The sequence below is a fragment of the Dryobates pubescens genome, chromosome 11 (assembly GCF_014839835.1).
Source record: "Dryobates pubescens isolate bDryPub1 chromosome 11, bDryPub1.pri, whole genome shotgun sequence".
In the NCBI taxonomy this organism is placed as follows: domain Eukaryota; kingdom Metazoa; phylum Chordata; class Aves; order Piciformes; family Picidae; genus Dryobates; species Dryobates pubescens.
Window position 1 is genome coordinate 10,875,155 of NC_071622.1, and position 14,817 is coordinate 10,889,971.

Sequence of the window (14,817 nt, forward strand, 5' to 3'; positions counted from 1 at the left end):
AAGCCTAGCAGCCCTGTCACCCTGTGCTCCCCCCACCATGCTTCTCACCAGAGTGGGGAAGTCATTCTGCCTTTTGAGGAGTGCTGTGGGCAGCTAAGTCCCCCCACCAGCTGCCTGCCCAGTGTCCCCCAGCACCACACTACACTCAGGAGGCAGCTGTTGGAGCAACCAGGCAATGGAAAACCAGGCAGCAATGAGCCCATCCAGAGACCTCCCACCAAAATATAGGCTGCCCAGGGGTGGCAGCAGGAGCCCCCAGCACAGTGTTCTAGGGGAGTATTTACCCCAGGAAAGCCCCACTGGCTTGTCCCCATTTCTCCACTCCCACAGGCCAAGCAGGTCCTGAGGCCTCAAAAGAACTGCTGCCTTGAACCAACAGCATCCCAGCCCTGCTTGTTCCCAGGACACGTGCCATGCCACCCTGCTGCCAAGACATGCATTCAGCACCCTAGACAAGCCACCCACTGTGGTTACACCAACCCAACAGCAAGGCACCTGCGTGCTCCCCAGCACCCTGACCCATCCCCAGCTCCTCAACCCACCAGCAGCCCCACAACATGGGCTAGGGCATGTCCCATCCCCCTGACCAAGTTTCCCTTCCCAGCCCCTTTCCTTACCACCCACAAGCCAAGGGCACCACGGTTCATGATTACATATGTGTATCATAGTGAGGGTTGGAAGGGACCACAAGGATCATCTAGTTCCAACCCCCCTGCCATGGGCAGGGACACCCCACACTAGATCTGGCTGGCCAGGGCCTCGTCCAGCCTGGTCTTAAACACCTCCAGGGATGGCGCCCCAACCACCTCCCTGGACAACCCATTCCAGAGCTTCACCACTCTCATGGTGAAGAACTTCCTCCTCCTGTGTGTGTATGTATTTATATATATATATATATGTATTTATGCAGTTTGAAATAACTTAGCAGGAACCCACCAGCCCACAGGCACAGGTTCCCAGTGCTGGCAGGGAACTTCATGTCTCTTGTGTTCTTGGAGATGGAGTACCCTGGTGCCCAGCAGGACAGACCCACTCTAGCTCAGTGGCAGGGCTGAGCTGTCCCCCATTCCCACACTCGGGGAGCTCCTGGAGATGCTGGACACTCTGAGGGGTGGTCCTTGGTCCTGTACTGTCTCTCAGGGGCTGGGAAACCCACCCAAGAAGACTCAGTTTAGTCCACAGCACCATCCTGCAGCATGCCGGGCCAACGTCCTCCTTGGGCCAGGCTTCCCAGGAGCAGTGCCGGGGCTACCGTGGTGTGGGCCGGTGCCTGAGCACGCGGAGGGACAGGGAGTCCGCCTGGAGCAGCAGCTCCTGGATGCGGGCCAGCCCCAGCCCCGAGACAGCTGCGCCGTTGACTTGCAGGATCTCGTCTCCCACGCCCAGGAGCCCTGCATACAGCTTGGCTGTGCCGGTATCTGCCATCTCCTGCACGTAGACACCTGTGGAGAGGGACAGGGTGAGTTCCCCACCCTGCGCCCCATGGCTGGGACTGTGCCCCCCAGGGGACTGCGTGCAGCAACAAACTCACAATGAATGGCCTTTGGGACAGGCTTTGTGTCCCAAGGCAAGGGACAAGGGGGACTGTGCATAGCCAAAGCATGCCCTTGTCCACCATCACCCTCTGGGGCCCAGTTGGGGATGCAGCTTGACCCATGCCCATGCTGACTCCTGGGGAGGAATGAGAGCTGCTGCAGAGGGGCTGTGCAATCCCTGCCGTGGGGTTCAGGTGGCACCGTGGGACACCTCCATCGTACCTGTGTCGGGCCGGCCGTTCCCAGAGGTGACACAGAACCCAAAGGCGCCGCCGGGGGGTCGCTGCAGCTCCAGCTGGCTGGTGCCATCGGGGAAGACTTCCACCACACGGCCCACTGCACGCGGCCTGCCCGGCGCGCCGATGTCCTCCACACTCAGCGAGCGCCGTGGCCCTGAGCCCCCCTTCCTGTGGGCAGGAGGGGAGACAGAGTGAGCAAAGACCCCAGGATGCTGCTGGGGTTCCCAGCTATGCTGAACCAACACCAGCCTGCCCAGGGATGTGCTGGGCCCCAACCTACCTGTCAGCTGTGGTCTGTGGCAGGAGGTAGGCACTGGCACGGGATCCCTTGCCCAGGAGGGGCTGCAGGCTCTGGACAGAGGTGGCCTTTTGGGGCTGGCAGAAGGGTGACACCTGGGAAAAAAAACACCCTATTGAGAGGGGGACAACCATGAACACTGTGCAGCACCACAGCCCTTCACCCACTAGCATGCCAATGGAGCAGGGGCATTGCAACCCACTTTGTCCCTCACTGGAACCCTCCCCAAACTACCACTAAGGAGGGATAAGGCAGTGTCCCTCACTCCAGGCCAGGATGCCCACCCAGGGAGTGGGGCTTCTCAGGGAGGTGTCTTGCTGCTCAGTTGGCTGGGACATAAAAGCCATGATCCCCAACCGAATTACTCCATCTCCCCTCCCCAAAGCTGTTCTTCCACTCCCCACCATCTCATTTCTCCTTCCACTCTCCATTTTAAGAATGGTTTGGGTTGGAAGGGACCTTACAGATCATGTAGTTCCAGTGCCCCTGCCATGGGCAGGGACACCCTTCACTAGACCAGGCTGCTCAAAGCCTCATGCAACCTGGCCTTGAACACTTCCAGGGTTGGGGTGTCCACAACTTCTCTTGGCACCCTGTTCCAATATCTCACTGCCCTCACAATAAATAATTTCTTCCTTACACCTTATCTAAATCTAGCCTCTTTCACTTGAAAGCTACTGCCCCTCTTCCTGTCACTACATGCCCTTGTAAACAGTCCCTCTCCAGCTTTCTCCCTGTTAAGTACTGAAAGGCCACCAGGTGGTCTCCCTAGAGCCTTCTGTTCTCCAGGCTGAACAATCACAGCTCTCTTACCCTGTCCTCATAGCAAAGGGGTTCCAGCTCTCAGATAATTTCTGTGGCCTCCTCTGGCCCTGCTCTAACAGGTCCATGCCTCTTCCTGTGCTGAGGCCTCCAGAGCTGGACCACCACAGCAGAGTGGAGCAGAGAGGAAGAATCCCACCCCTCCACTTGCTGCCCACACTGCTGGGGATCAGCCCAGTACACGGCTGGCTTCTGAGCTGTGCACCCACCAGCACCCCCAAGTACCCTCTCCACAAGGCTGCTCTCAATTTGACTTTGGGCTTTCAAACCCAGCAGCCTTGGGGCGGGCACATGCCCATGCCCCACCCTGGGACCACTGGAGCCATAAAGCCATGTTCAGGAATGCTTCCCCCAGCCCAGCAGCCCTCCTCCTGCATGACCCCCTGGCTCCCCACAGACATCCCCTGCCTGGGGCGATATTTCAAGCTCACCAGCTGCAGAGACTGCAGGGAGGGCGACTTCTTCATGCCGGGGCCATCTGGAGGGGTGGCGTCGGAGGCCGGGAGCTGCTCCATGCTGTAGCAGCGGAAGCGGCCCAGGCGCTGCTTAGTGCTCTGGCTCAGGCTGCACAGCAGCTTCTTCAGCCCCGAGGCCGAAGCGCTGCTGCCCTTGCGGCTGACCGGCCGCCCCAGCTCCCTGGATGGGGAGTGACGATGGTTATCCCCCGTGTGCCTGTTGAAGAACAGAACCTGCAGCTGCTTAAGCGCTGGAGATGCGCCCTGCACCCAGCTGTGCAGCCTGGAGAGCTGCAGCATGCCGAAACCAGGGTGCACGGTGAGACGGGGTGCAGCCACCTCCCAGCACGCTCAAGGGATGGTTTCACAAGCCAAATCGTCCTGAAGGGCTCCCTACCCGTTCCACCCATCATTTCAGAGGTTTAACCTTTCAGACCCCCCCTGCTCTCTGCCTGAAGGCATCACCTCCTGCCAAGGAGCCCCAAAGACTCAGTGCTACCTCCAAAACTTCCTGCCAGGCTGAGACATGCTACTCCTGGGCACAGAGCCAGCAGATTGGTATTTGGTGAACCACAAGGCAGTCCTCCAGCTGGCAGCGTTTTGTAGGTGATACTCCCCAAAAGGCAAGAATTTGGCACTGAGCTAAACACCCCCAAGGTGAGTCATCCTCCCATGTGCTGCAGCACCCTTGATAAAACCAGATGTGGGGTGAAATGCAGCTCCCCCAAAACCCACTCGAGCCCACAGGTGAAGCCATATTGTGATTTTGAAGTGGGTTTTTTTGTGCCAAAAGGCAGAATCCCATTGGGTACCTTGGCAGCTTCCTGCTGTGCCAAGGAGGGATGTTCAGGGATCATAGAATCATAAAATGGTAGGGGTTGGAAGGGACCTCTCGAGATCATTGAGTCCAACCCCGCTGCCAAAGCAGGATCACCTAGGGCAGGTCACACAGGAATGCATCCAGATGGGTCTTGAAAGTCTCTGGAGAAGGAGACTCCACAAGCTGGCATACAGCACTCATGCAAGAGTGCAGGATGTTGGTGGCCTCTTGCTCTCACTCACCCATGTGCTGCATTTCTGGCTGAGTGATGTGTTCCAGGCATTCCAGCAACTTCCCCAGGGAGACGAGCAGCCTCTTGGGGTTGTGCGGGAGGATGTGATGGTGCCTCTGTAACCACAAGAAGACAATGATGTCCCTGCCCTACTGAGTACCCACCAACCCCCCAGGCACCCTCATGTATGGGTCTCTTACCTCTGTCCATCTCTGAGGGGTCCTGCCCATGGGTGTTGTTGCAGTTGTTGGTGGACAAGGCACGGAGCGGGCTCCCTGGGAGCCACCTGGGTTTGCAGGGACCCTGCCGGTCCCCTGACCCGGCTGTGCCCCCAGGCTGGCAGGAGGCAGCACTCCTACCATTGGGCTCTGGGCCTTGGGCTTCTTGGCTTGATGCTCGACGGCTGCCACTAGAGAAGAGAGATTTCCTGCAAGGCACCTGGGAACAGGCCTTTTTGGTGGAAGGGGGCATGGGGGTGCCAGGCCCCGGCTGTGAGTAGGGTTTTGAGGTCTCACTGGACTGATGTGGGGGATGAGAGGTGCTTCCCGCCCCCTTGCTGCCCCCTGAACGCTGGTGGGGGTTCCCATCCTCCCTGCTGCTGACTGTCCCTGGTGGTGGTGGTGAAACAGCCCCCACCTGGCTTGTGGCACTACCTGAGCCCCTGTCCCCTGTGCGGGGGCCAGCGCTGACCACACATGTCCCCTTCCCAGCCTTTGCCTCCGTGTGAGGGACAGCACTGGGGGCTCTGTGCCCACGAGCCCGGGGGTCCCGGTGCCCCCGTGGGTGGGGGCTGTGGGGTCCTGCCTCCTCACTGTCTGTCCGGCAGCCGTCAGAGGTGTCAGTGCTCTCCAGGGCTGAGTCCACCTCGTCGATGTAGGTGACATCCCCGATGTAGGTCTCCTTGATCTTCTCAGTGTGGATGCGCTGCCGGGAGGGGAGGATCCACAGTGGGGACCCGCGGGGGCCCAGGGCCCTGGGTTTGGGCTCTGGACGAGCAGCATTTGGCCCTCCGCTATCTCCTGGGACGCTTCCTTTTGTTGCAGGGCTGCTTTCAGCCTCGGTGGTGGTTGCCGGCGTGTCCGTGCCTCGGCTGGTGGTGGCCCCAAGGAAGGAGCCACAGGCACTGCACTTGCCCCCAGCCACAAGGTCACTGCTCCGGGCTTTGGGCTGGCTGGCCCTGTCCGCTGGCTGCCCGCCGCCAGCCGGCTCCGATGAGGAGAACACTGAGCCAAGCACCCGCCGGTGGCGCAGCTGCAGCCGCTCCAGGTACCGCACCTCGGCGTCCCGGGCCGACTCGTCCTCGAAGCGGACGCGGGATGGGGAGGGACCCCGTGGCCGCCGCGGCCGGTCGCAGCTCGACTCCCCGCTCGATGAGTCACTCAGGCTCCCGCCGTCCCGCGGGGCGATGCTCAGTCTTCCACTGGGTTCCCTGTCCCTGGGACAGACAGATAGACACGGACCAGCTGCAAGTGCTGCCCGATTCCCTCAGAAAAGCAGGGCAGGATCAGGGAAACCCAGAAGATGGGGGCAGAAGAAAAGTCCACCCAATGCTCCACTGCAGCATATGGCCCTGCTCCACTCCAGCCTTGGGCTATCTGTAGCTGAAATCACAAGAGGCAGCGGCAACGCCTCGCTGCCCCAGCCAGACCTCCATCACCTTTGGATGATGATTAATCAGTCTGAGAACACTGAACTGCACATGAACTCAGCACACAGAACGAGCAACCGCTTCGGTACAGCCTTCCAGCACCGCAGCACTCCCCACCAGCAGGGGAACTCAACCCTCCCAGCCAGCTGGGAGCACACCATGAATCGTGGAATTGTTTCAGTTGGAAAAGACCTCGAAGATCATTGAGTCCAACCATCAACCCAACACCACCTTGACTATGTCCTGAAGTGACATGTCTACACTTCTTTCGAACACCTGCAGGGATGGTTGGCACCACCACCTTCCTGGCCAGCCTGACCACTCTTCACAAAGAAATCGTTCCTAATATCAAATCAAAACCTTCCCTGGTGCAACTTGAGGCCATTTCCTCTCATTCTATCACTTGTAACTTGGGCGAAGAGACTAACAAGCACCTCCAACCTCCCTCCAGGAGTTGTAGAGAGCAAAAAGGATGCCCCTTCAACCTCCTTTTCTCCAGACTAAATAACCCCACTTCCCACAGCTACACCTCTCCAGACCCTTCACCAGCTCCATTGCCCTTCTCTGGGCCTGCTTCATCACCTCCATGTCCTCCTTGCAGCAAGGGGCCCAAATCTCCCAGTGCCTCCCCATCACCATAAAACACAATTAACCACCCCCAAATACTACACTGCAAAGACTTCAGGCACGCCCCGGGCAGGGGGACGCTGCTGCCAGCAGAGAGCTGCTCATGCAAGGCTACACTGCTGCACCTCACAGGCTGGACCCTGGCTCTGCACTCACACACCAAATCCACACGCCCCACCTCCCTGACCCCCCCCAGCCAAGTACCTCGGCAGCAGCAGAGGCAAGATGTGTCCCTGCGGGGCTGGCACTGACCTGGGGTGCGGGGCGGCGGCGGAGAGCAGGAGGATGTCGTGGCTGGCGCGCAGGGGGTTCGTGCGAGCCTTCATGCGGGCGCGCTGCAGCAGCTGCTTGGCCTGCTCGTGCCGCGGGCTCAGCTCGAGCTCCTGCCCAGGGACAAAGGCCCTGCGGCCCCGCAGCGGGCAGTGGGATTAGGAAAAAATAACAGGGATTAGAGGTGGTTTAGCAGTGACGAGGCAGCTGCTCTGCCCGGAGAAAACGGGGCTTGGCCTCCATTCACTGGCGCGCTGGCTGCCACGCTGCGGGGCAGCTGGGTGCGAGCCTCCATACCACCCGCTGTCCCCGGTGCCAGGCAGAAGGAGCAGCTTGCATCCCACGCCAGTGATGCTTTGACAGGAGGGCTCAGCAACCACACAGCTCAGGTGCTGGCTCAGCTGAGGCAGCATTTTGACCACAGGCACCTAGAGGTGGTTGGGGAAACTGAGGCAGACGCTGCCTCCAGTCCCTGGCAGTGTAAATCCTGCAGTGATGTGAGCACAGGTAGATTGGGGATGACCCCCCTGACACAGCTGTCTTCCTTTTCTTGCTGGGGGTCTTCGCCTTCATGCCCTAGTGCCTCAGTGCCACCAGCTACAGGACTGGGGATGCATTGGCTATGGGAGAGCACAGTCCTGTCCCAGTGCTGCTTTCCCCATTGGCCATGGCCCTAATCCCCCTGATTAAAATAATCAGCTCAGGCAGTCACTTTGAGGAGCCTGGCCTTAACCTTTTTGCAGCAGGAGAGTGGGAGCATGCTAGCCCCCAGGAGAGCCTCCTCTGCAGCACCATGGGGTGTCCCTCCAGGTTTTGGCTGCCTGTGCTCACAGGGAACACAACATCCCAACATCTGCCCTGTAGCCAGCAATCACCAATCAATCCCAGCAAGCATAACCACAGTCCAAGGGGGTCTTCCCTACTAATTTGATTCCCCCATGTAGCCCCTACCTAAACCTCCAGCTGTGTTTCCCAGCCTGCATGCTGCTGCCCAGCTCACCTGCCTGTCGCACCTCCATATTTTCAGTCTGTACCTCCAAGGTTTATCATTAGTCCAACAAGATTACACATGCCTGCTGCCTTGATCCTCTTAAGCACCTGGAGCAAATTTCGCTCTCATCCTCTCGTCCTCCTCCCCAGCTCCCCTCCCACCCTGGGGTCCAGGTGGGGATCTCCGTGCACATACATCACATGGACATTCTGCTCAGCCTAACCTTCCTCCCCTGCTCTCACTGAAGCATTGCCAGAGCCTGTCCCCTTCCTGGATGCCACATCAGGAGGCAGCTGGCCAGATGCCTGCTGAGCCCCAGCACTACTTCACAGGGTGCATTTAAACTAGGGGGGAAAGAGGGAAACATCCATTCTTGCCGTTGGCACTGACCTACCTGCAGCCCTCAGCATCCTGCAGTGAGACTCCCGAATCCCAGTCCCCATCACTTGCTGGTACCTCTGAAATGCAGAACAGGGAAGGCCATCAGCCTGGCTGGACTGCAGCCCCCCACCTTACCCTCTTGATAGCAGCCCAATGCCCCTCACAGCTTTCCTGGGGCTATCACAGCTGCTCAGCACTGCAGAGACCTCAGACGAGAAGGACACAGGGCAGCAGTGCCCAGTGTGGGGGTGTGCCTGCAGGGATGGGAACCATGGGGTCATTAGGACAGAGCCTTTCAAAGGAGAAATTAATTCCCTTCTCTGGTAGAATACAAGCATAAAATTGTTCCAGCTAGAAGAGACCTTTCAGCTTATCAACTCCAACTGTTAACCCAGCATTGCCAGGTGACCACTAAACCATGTCCTTCAGCACCACATCTACATGGCTTTGAAATCCCTGCAGAGATGGGGATTCCACCACTGCCCTGGGCAGCTTGTTCCAGGGCCTGACAACCTTTTTTGGGAAGACATTGTTCCTTCTATTTGCAGCTTGCAAAGGTAAGATGATGCCTGCAGACTTCAAGTACCCTAGAAAGTAGAATTCTTGTTCTTGGTTTTAAGAGTGACTTTCCACACCAGGACACAGAAGGGGGCTGGCAGCACTCAGAGCATCCTGATGAAGTGCCCATTTTGCTTGTGAGCATCTCCCACTGCTGCCTGCGAAGGGGGTGCAGCAGCCATGGGAAACAAGGCAGGCATGGGGGGTGAACCAGCAGCACATGGGAGCCCAGAGGATGGCACCAAGACCCCCTCCTTCACCCCAAAGCTTTTTCTTTCCATTCCCCTTTGGCAATACCGAAAGCCTCCACATGCCCAAAATACTCACCAGGCACGGTGAGGCCCAGCACCTCCTGCAGCAGCCGCCGGTTCCTTTCAACCCGCTCAGCCAGAGAGAGCCTCTCCCAGCCCCCCACTGTGGTGGGGGACACTGAGGGAACCCTCCTGTCCCGTGGTGGGGTTCGTGTGTCTTCTTCCAGAGTGGATCTCTCATGAAGAGAGGTAGAGACCTGGGACCCAATGCCTTCATCCAGGGAGAGCTTGGTGCCTCCCAGCACATCTCCCTTGGGTGTTGGCACCCGCCAGAGCCCTGGGGTGCCGACACGGGGGGCTGAGGGGCTGCTGGCCACATGCTCCCCACCATCCAGCAGCCCATCCGTCAGGTAGGTGCGGAGCTGGGCACGTGGTTCCACCACTGCCGCATCCACCCCCAGCCTCCCCCGCCGGGCACGGGGCTTCTTGGGTGAGGAACGCTCAGGGGTGGCTGTGGGGGTCCCTGGTCGGCCACCTCCCCTCTTCTCCTTCAATGCCTTGACCTTGCTCTCCAGAATGGCATGGGGGCCACAGGTGGCCTCGAGGTGCTCTGGCTGGCCAGGGGTTCGGCTGCTGCTCTGGCTGTGCTGCTTCAGGGACCGCAGCACCCGCTGTGTCTCAGCGGGAGAGCCCCCCTCCATGGATCCTGTGGGGAGAACACCCAGGGGAGGGTGGGTGAGCTCCCTCCATGCCTTCACCCTCCCACCCTGGTGCTTCCTGCCACCAGCACTGCTCCTGCCTGCCCGAGGCTCAGCAGTCAGCAGTCACAGTGATGCCTGTGCCCAAGGGGCAAACCACGTGCAATGCCAACTGTGGTGTGAGGACAGCATGAGGTCATCCACCCAGCCACAGCACTCACGTTGCAGTGCCATTGCTCTGGAGCAAGGAGAGGAAAGGGGGTGTGTGGTGGTTCTCCAAAATACGTGTCCACGGGCTGAGCATGAGCATGGGTGCCTGCCCCATGCTGGTTTAGGTGCCCTGGGGCACTCCACATGTTGCCCCAGAGGGAACTGCCACTTTCTGAGCCAAATCAGGCCCCCAAGGCTCCCCGGAACACAAATCCCTCCTGGCTGCAACTCGCTGAAGGTGCCACCGGCCAGAGCAGCTCCCTGCTCCGCCCTGGTCCCAGTGTTACACGTGTCACTCATCCTGCACCGGCCTCCCGCTCCCGCTGCACTCCTGCGCCCCGCCGCCAGCATCCTGGCCCCACGGTTACCCGCGCAGGAGCCTTTCCCGTGCCGGGAGCTGCAGGAATATCCCCGGGACACCGACCCAGGTCCCATCACCCCCCCGCTCACCGCAGCCCCTCGCTGGGGCCGCGGGCAAGAGGGGAGGGCTGTTCTTACCCCCGGAGCAGCATCGGGAGAGGGCTGGGAAGGAGAGGAAAGCGGAAGAGAAGGAAGCAGGGAGGGGAAAAAAAATTAAGGAAAAAAAAAAAGAAAAAAGGACAAACCAGCAAATCCCAGCCCCTTCAGCGAGCCTGAGCTCAGCCGCTTGGCTGGGCTGCGCGGCCGTGGCCAGCCCTGCCTCCCGAGCAGGCCTCCTCCTCCAACGCGCGCCCCCGAAGCGCGCACTCCACAATGGGCGTCCGGCCAAATCCTGCCCTGGCGCCGAACTGCCTCCCCCCGCGCTGGCTGGCCCCACAGGGTGATGACGCCAGCGTGGCCATGTGTTACGTTTGGGGACCAAGGGGACCCCGCGCCTGGATGGAGGGGACCCCACGGGAGGACGAAGGGAAGCCCGTCCGTCTCGGCCGTCCCTCAGGAATGTCTTTTGTCTGGGCCGTGGGTTTGGGAAGCGAGCGAATCGCACAGGCAGCCCACCTCACCGGGACTGCCGAGGCGGGGAACACCTCGCTCCAGGGTAGTGGGCGCCAAAGGGCTCTGGCACACACCAGTGGCTGGGGCTCCAAGAAGCCCCAAAGGACGGTCCCGCCAAGGTGGAGGTGTTTACCAACCTTCAGCCCGGCGGCACAGCCGGCTTTAGGCACCCTCCTGTGAGCATCACACGCTGCAGACGTGCTAAATTTTCCTGCTTTTCCGGAGGCCAAATCCTGCCTGGACCCCTCGGCAAGCCATGGCCAACGAAACACCTTCGGGCATTAGGATGGTGCGGACCAAGCTTGGTGCCTCCACAAAGCATCAGCATTAAATCCAGCGTGCAACATGTACGCACTCCCCAAACACCAAAACTCCCTGCCCTCCCTTCCTACGAGCAAACCCCTCCCCCGCTCCAAGACTCCGGATGCAGGATGAGGGTCCTGGGTGGGCTGTGCTTACCTTGGAAGTGCCGGGGCTGCCGTCCCCTGCGGGCAGGAGGGGTGCTGCGGGGGCCATGGGCATCCCGGCCCCATGCCGGCTGCCGCTTTAAGCTGCAGCTTTTGATATTCGTGATTGGTTTCATAATCCCGATCAAAAGGAAATCACCAGGATTATGAAATTGTTTTAATCCTCCGGCTCCAGCCGCGCTGGCCCCCGCCAGCACGAGCAGCAAGAAATCACTTTTATCTTCTTAAAACAGCCCCCACCATCCCCGGTGTCCCCAGGGTGCCTATCATGGCCAAACCCGAGCTATTCCTTCCTGATGGGGGCTGCCTGTGCCTGGGGGGCTGGCCAGCAGCAGGCATGACTCCTTGCTCCATGTGGAACAGATGGGGCAGCTTCCCCTGGCTGCTCCCAGGCAGGAAGGGATGGCTGGCAGGTTTGGGTGGGAGAGCCCAGGGCAGAGAGACCCTCCTCACCCTGTACCCCAGCCCTGAGGTCCAACCTCCCCTGCGGTGCCAGGACCCATCCTTACCTCCGTGCCATCCTGGAGAGGGATCCCGGCTCCTCTGCCCAGGTTGCTGAGGTGAAACGTTTCTGGGAGATGTTGTCCCCATCAAGTGGGGACAAACGGCCCGGTGAGGTGCCAAAACAGGGGCAGCTGGGCTCCTGCCACCAACCAGGCAGCACAGGCAAGGAGCTGCAGGCAGGATTAAACCTCCGGGAAGCGGCTGGCGTGAGCAGCAACAGGCTTAGAGCGATTGCAAGGCGCTGGGCTCTCTTCTGGAGTTGGATTGATTGCAAGAGACGATGAAGAGATTTAAGAGAGGAAAATGAAAGCACAGACCCCAGACAACCCAGAGCTAGGCTGCTCAGCCTCTGGTCAGCCTACTGTGCAGCCTACTGTGCAGGCAGAACAACACCCGGGAGCAGAGACAAGCTGGAGAGAAGCAACCAAAGGTTCCCAGAAGGACCAAGAGCCTTTAGGTGGTACGGCACAGTCTGGGCAGGTGGTTTCCTCCAACATCATCCCCTGGCATGTTGGCTTTGAGCCCTGGGCACCTCCTTGTGAACCCCTCCTGCCCACCTCCAACAAATCTCCCTTCTCCAAGCACCTGAAACCACCAGTGACAGCCCGCAGCTCCCAAGGGCACAAGAGCAGCATCTTTACAGATAGGTGGAGGCAAAACCCTCATGGGTGGGTGCAGCACCGGGGGGAGGGGGGACATGGAAACAAAGAGACACAGACTGGGGACAAAAGAGCCATCAGATCATTGGAAAACAAAGAGCTTGTAATAATGAAAAAAGGACAGATTTTGTAACCAATCACTTTTTCCTTTGAAAAACACAATCACAGTAACTTTGCTTTATACAACCACCTAGAAACTATGAAACAGCATCACATTGTGCATTATTATTATTAGTAGTAGTAGTAGTTTCTTTTTCTTTTTAAACCTACTTATCAAGAAGGGTATTCCACACTTCAAAAATGATATCCATTTGGGGAGAAAAGAGGAGACAGCTAATAGCGCAGTCACAGACACATCATGAGTCCAAGCAAGCGGCAATTCTTTGTCCTCACCTTTTCCACTTAGCCAAAAAAAGAAGAGTGGAGAAGGGGATAGCAAAAGAGAAAGGAGGAGGAGGAAAGAAAGAAAGCACCCACAGAGGACTAATCACACTCCATAATTACTTTTGACATCTACAGGGCTTCATAGAAAGATCATTTAGACCAACACAGCGGGGAGGGGGGAGAGGAAGGCGGCAGCAGGACCTGGGAGGAACTTTGGTATTTCCACCCTGGGCCCCTTGCAAATGCCAATCCTTTGCCAGGAGGACCTATGGGACAGAGAGGTCATCACATGTTTTACCAGGTTGCCCAATTTCTCTTCTGGAGCAAAGTTTGTGATTTGGTTTCTAGAGCTCGAAGGACTGTCAGGCCAGGGGGGCATCTTCTCAGGTGGGGTTGGGGCCTCTCATCCACCACAGCATAGCTGACTCCCACCAGGAAAGGAGCCGGGGCATCAGCCTCTGGGCATGCTCACTATTACCATCCCTTTCTTCTCCTCTCCTTATAAAACTGGAGTTTCTCTTGCAGCCAGGATGCTGCAGCAGGCACTGTAGCCCCTGAGAGATGCTGGCACACCAGTCTAACCCCACAGTGGTGGTGGGTTGACACATTGTCCCAAGGTGCAGTTTTTGGGATGGCATCATGTAAAAGGAGGCAAGGTGTGACGAGGTGACAGCCACCGTGCCCAACCATGACTCCTGCTCAGTTAAGATAGGGATTTTCCACTCTTCCCCCAGGAGCCCCAGCCCCTCTTTTCCAAGGAGACAAAACAATCCTATCACCTTCTGGAATAAAAATGTCAATTAAAAAGACCCAACAAATGCTTAAGGCAGAAGATGATCTTCCTCTGCAAGTGCAAAGCGGAATGGCGGAGGAAAGGGCAGACATGGAGCTGGGATACCGTGTGTGAGCAAAGGGGGTTTTGTGTGCCCAGTGGGAGTCAAGCCATGCCCCAGTCCCAGGGCATGTCCCAGCATGACAACCCAACATGGGGGCCATGAGTCCCCAAAAGCCTGGGCTGCACCCTGTGTCACAGTGAGGACACAGTAGCATCCTGGCAGGAAAAGGCCAAATTCACTCAGCTGTTCAAAACGTGGGCAAAGCTCGAAGGCTTTGCTCTGTATCTCCCTCGTTCCTTGGAAGATCCGCAGTAAATCCCTAGGGATTTGCAATCCCCTGAACCAGGACTGTACTTTTCCTCTCTGCCTTGCACACAGCTGCAGCAGCTGAGCTGGAACAAGCAGCACAAGGAGTTATTAGGGAAGTCAGAGCAGCAGGCTCCAGCTCTGCTCCACAAGAAACTTCTTCCTCCTCAGGATTTTCATGCCGATGACCGGCTGTTGGTCATCCCCCTGCAGACCCCGTGGCTTTGGACACACAGCACAGACACTGACAAAACAAGGAGGGCTGGGAGCAGGGCAGGGAAAGGCGCAGGACAAGCCAATTTTGGGAATGCACCTGGATTTGAGAGGTAGGAGCTTGTCTGATACATGCAGGCCACAGCACAAGTGCTGCAAGCACATTTCCTTTAAAATGTGGTGGGACAGCATCAGTCCCCTGTGGATGGAGCAGCTTCTGCTCCTGTGAACCAAGCCTGTAAAGCCCAAAGCTGCCCCACTGCTCACCCACAGCATTGGTTTCCCCACGCAGGGAGACCTGGCATTCCTGGTGACACTGTGTCAAAATCATGAAGGGAACTCCAGATGCCACAAATCCTAACCCCACGCAACTCAAAAATCCCTGGAAGAGCAGGAAGGATGGAAAGCAGCAGGGAGTCAGCACAGAGAAGTGAGTTCAAA

At 58.3% G+C, this 14,817-nt stretch overlaps 1 protein-coding gene across 1 annotated transcript; it reads right to left on the minus strand.

Annotated features, from left to right (window-relative positions):
* Positions 1-1,084: 1,084 nt before the first annotated feature.
* KIAA1614 (KIAA1614 ortholog) lies at positions 1,085-12,649 on the minus strand. The gene is given in 11 exon segments (XM_054165050.1): positions 1,085-1,442; positions 1,758-1,942; positions 2,055-2,167; positions 3,326-3,530; positions 4,412-5,836; positions 6,929-7,078; positions 8,332-8,395; positions 9,204-9,833; positions 11,984-12,126; positions 12,128-12,273; positions 12,275-12,649. Coding segments are annotated over 11 exon segments (3,594 nt in total). The 5' UTR covers positions 12,614-12,649; the 3' UTR covers positions 1,085-1,248.
* Positions 12,650-14,817: the final 2,168 nt, after the last annotated feature.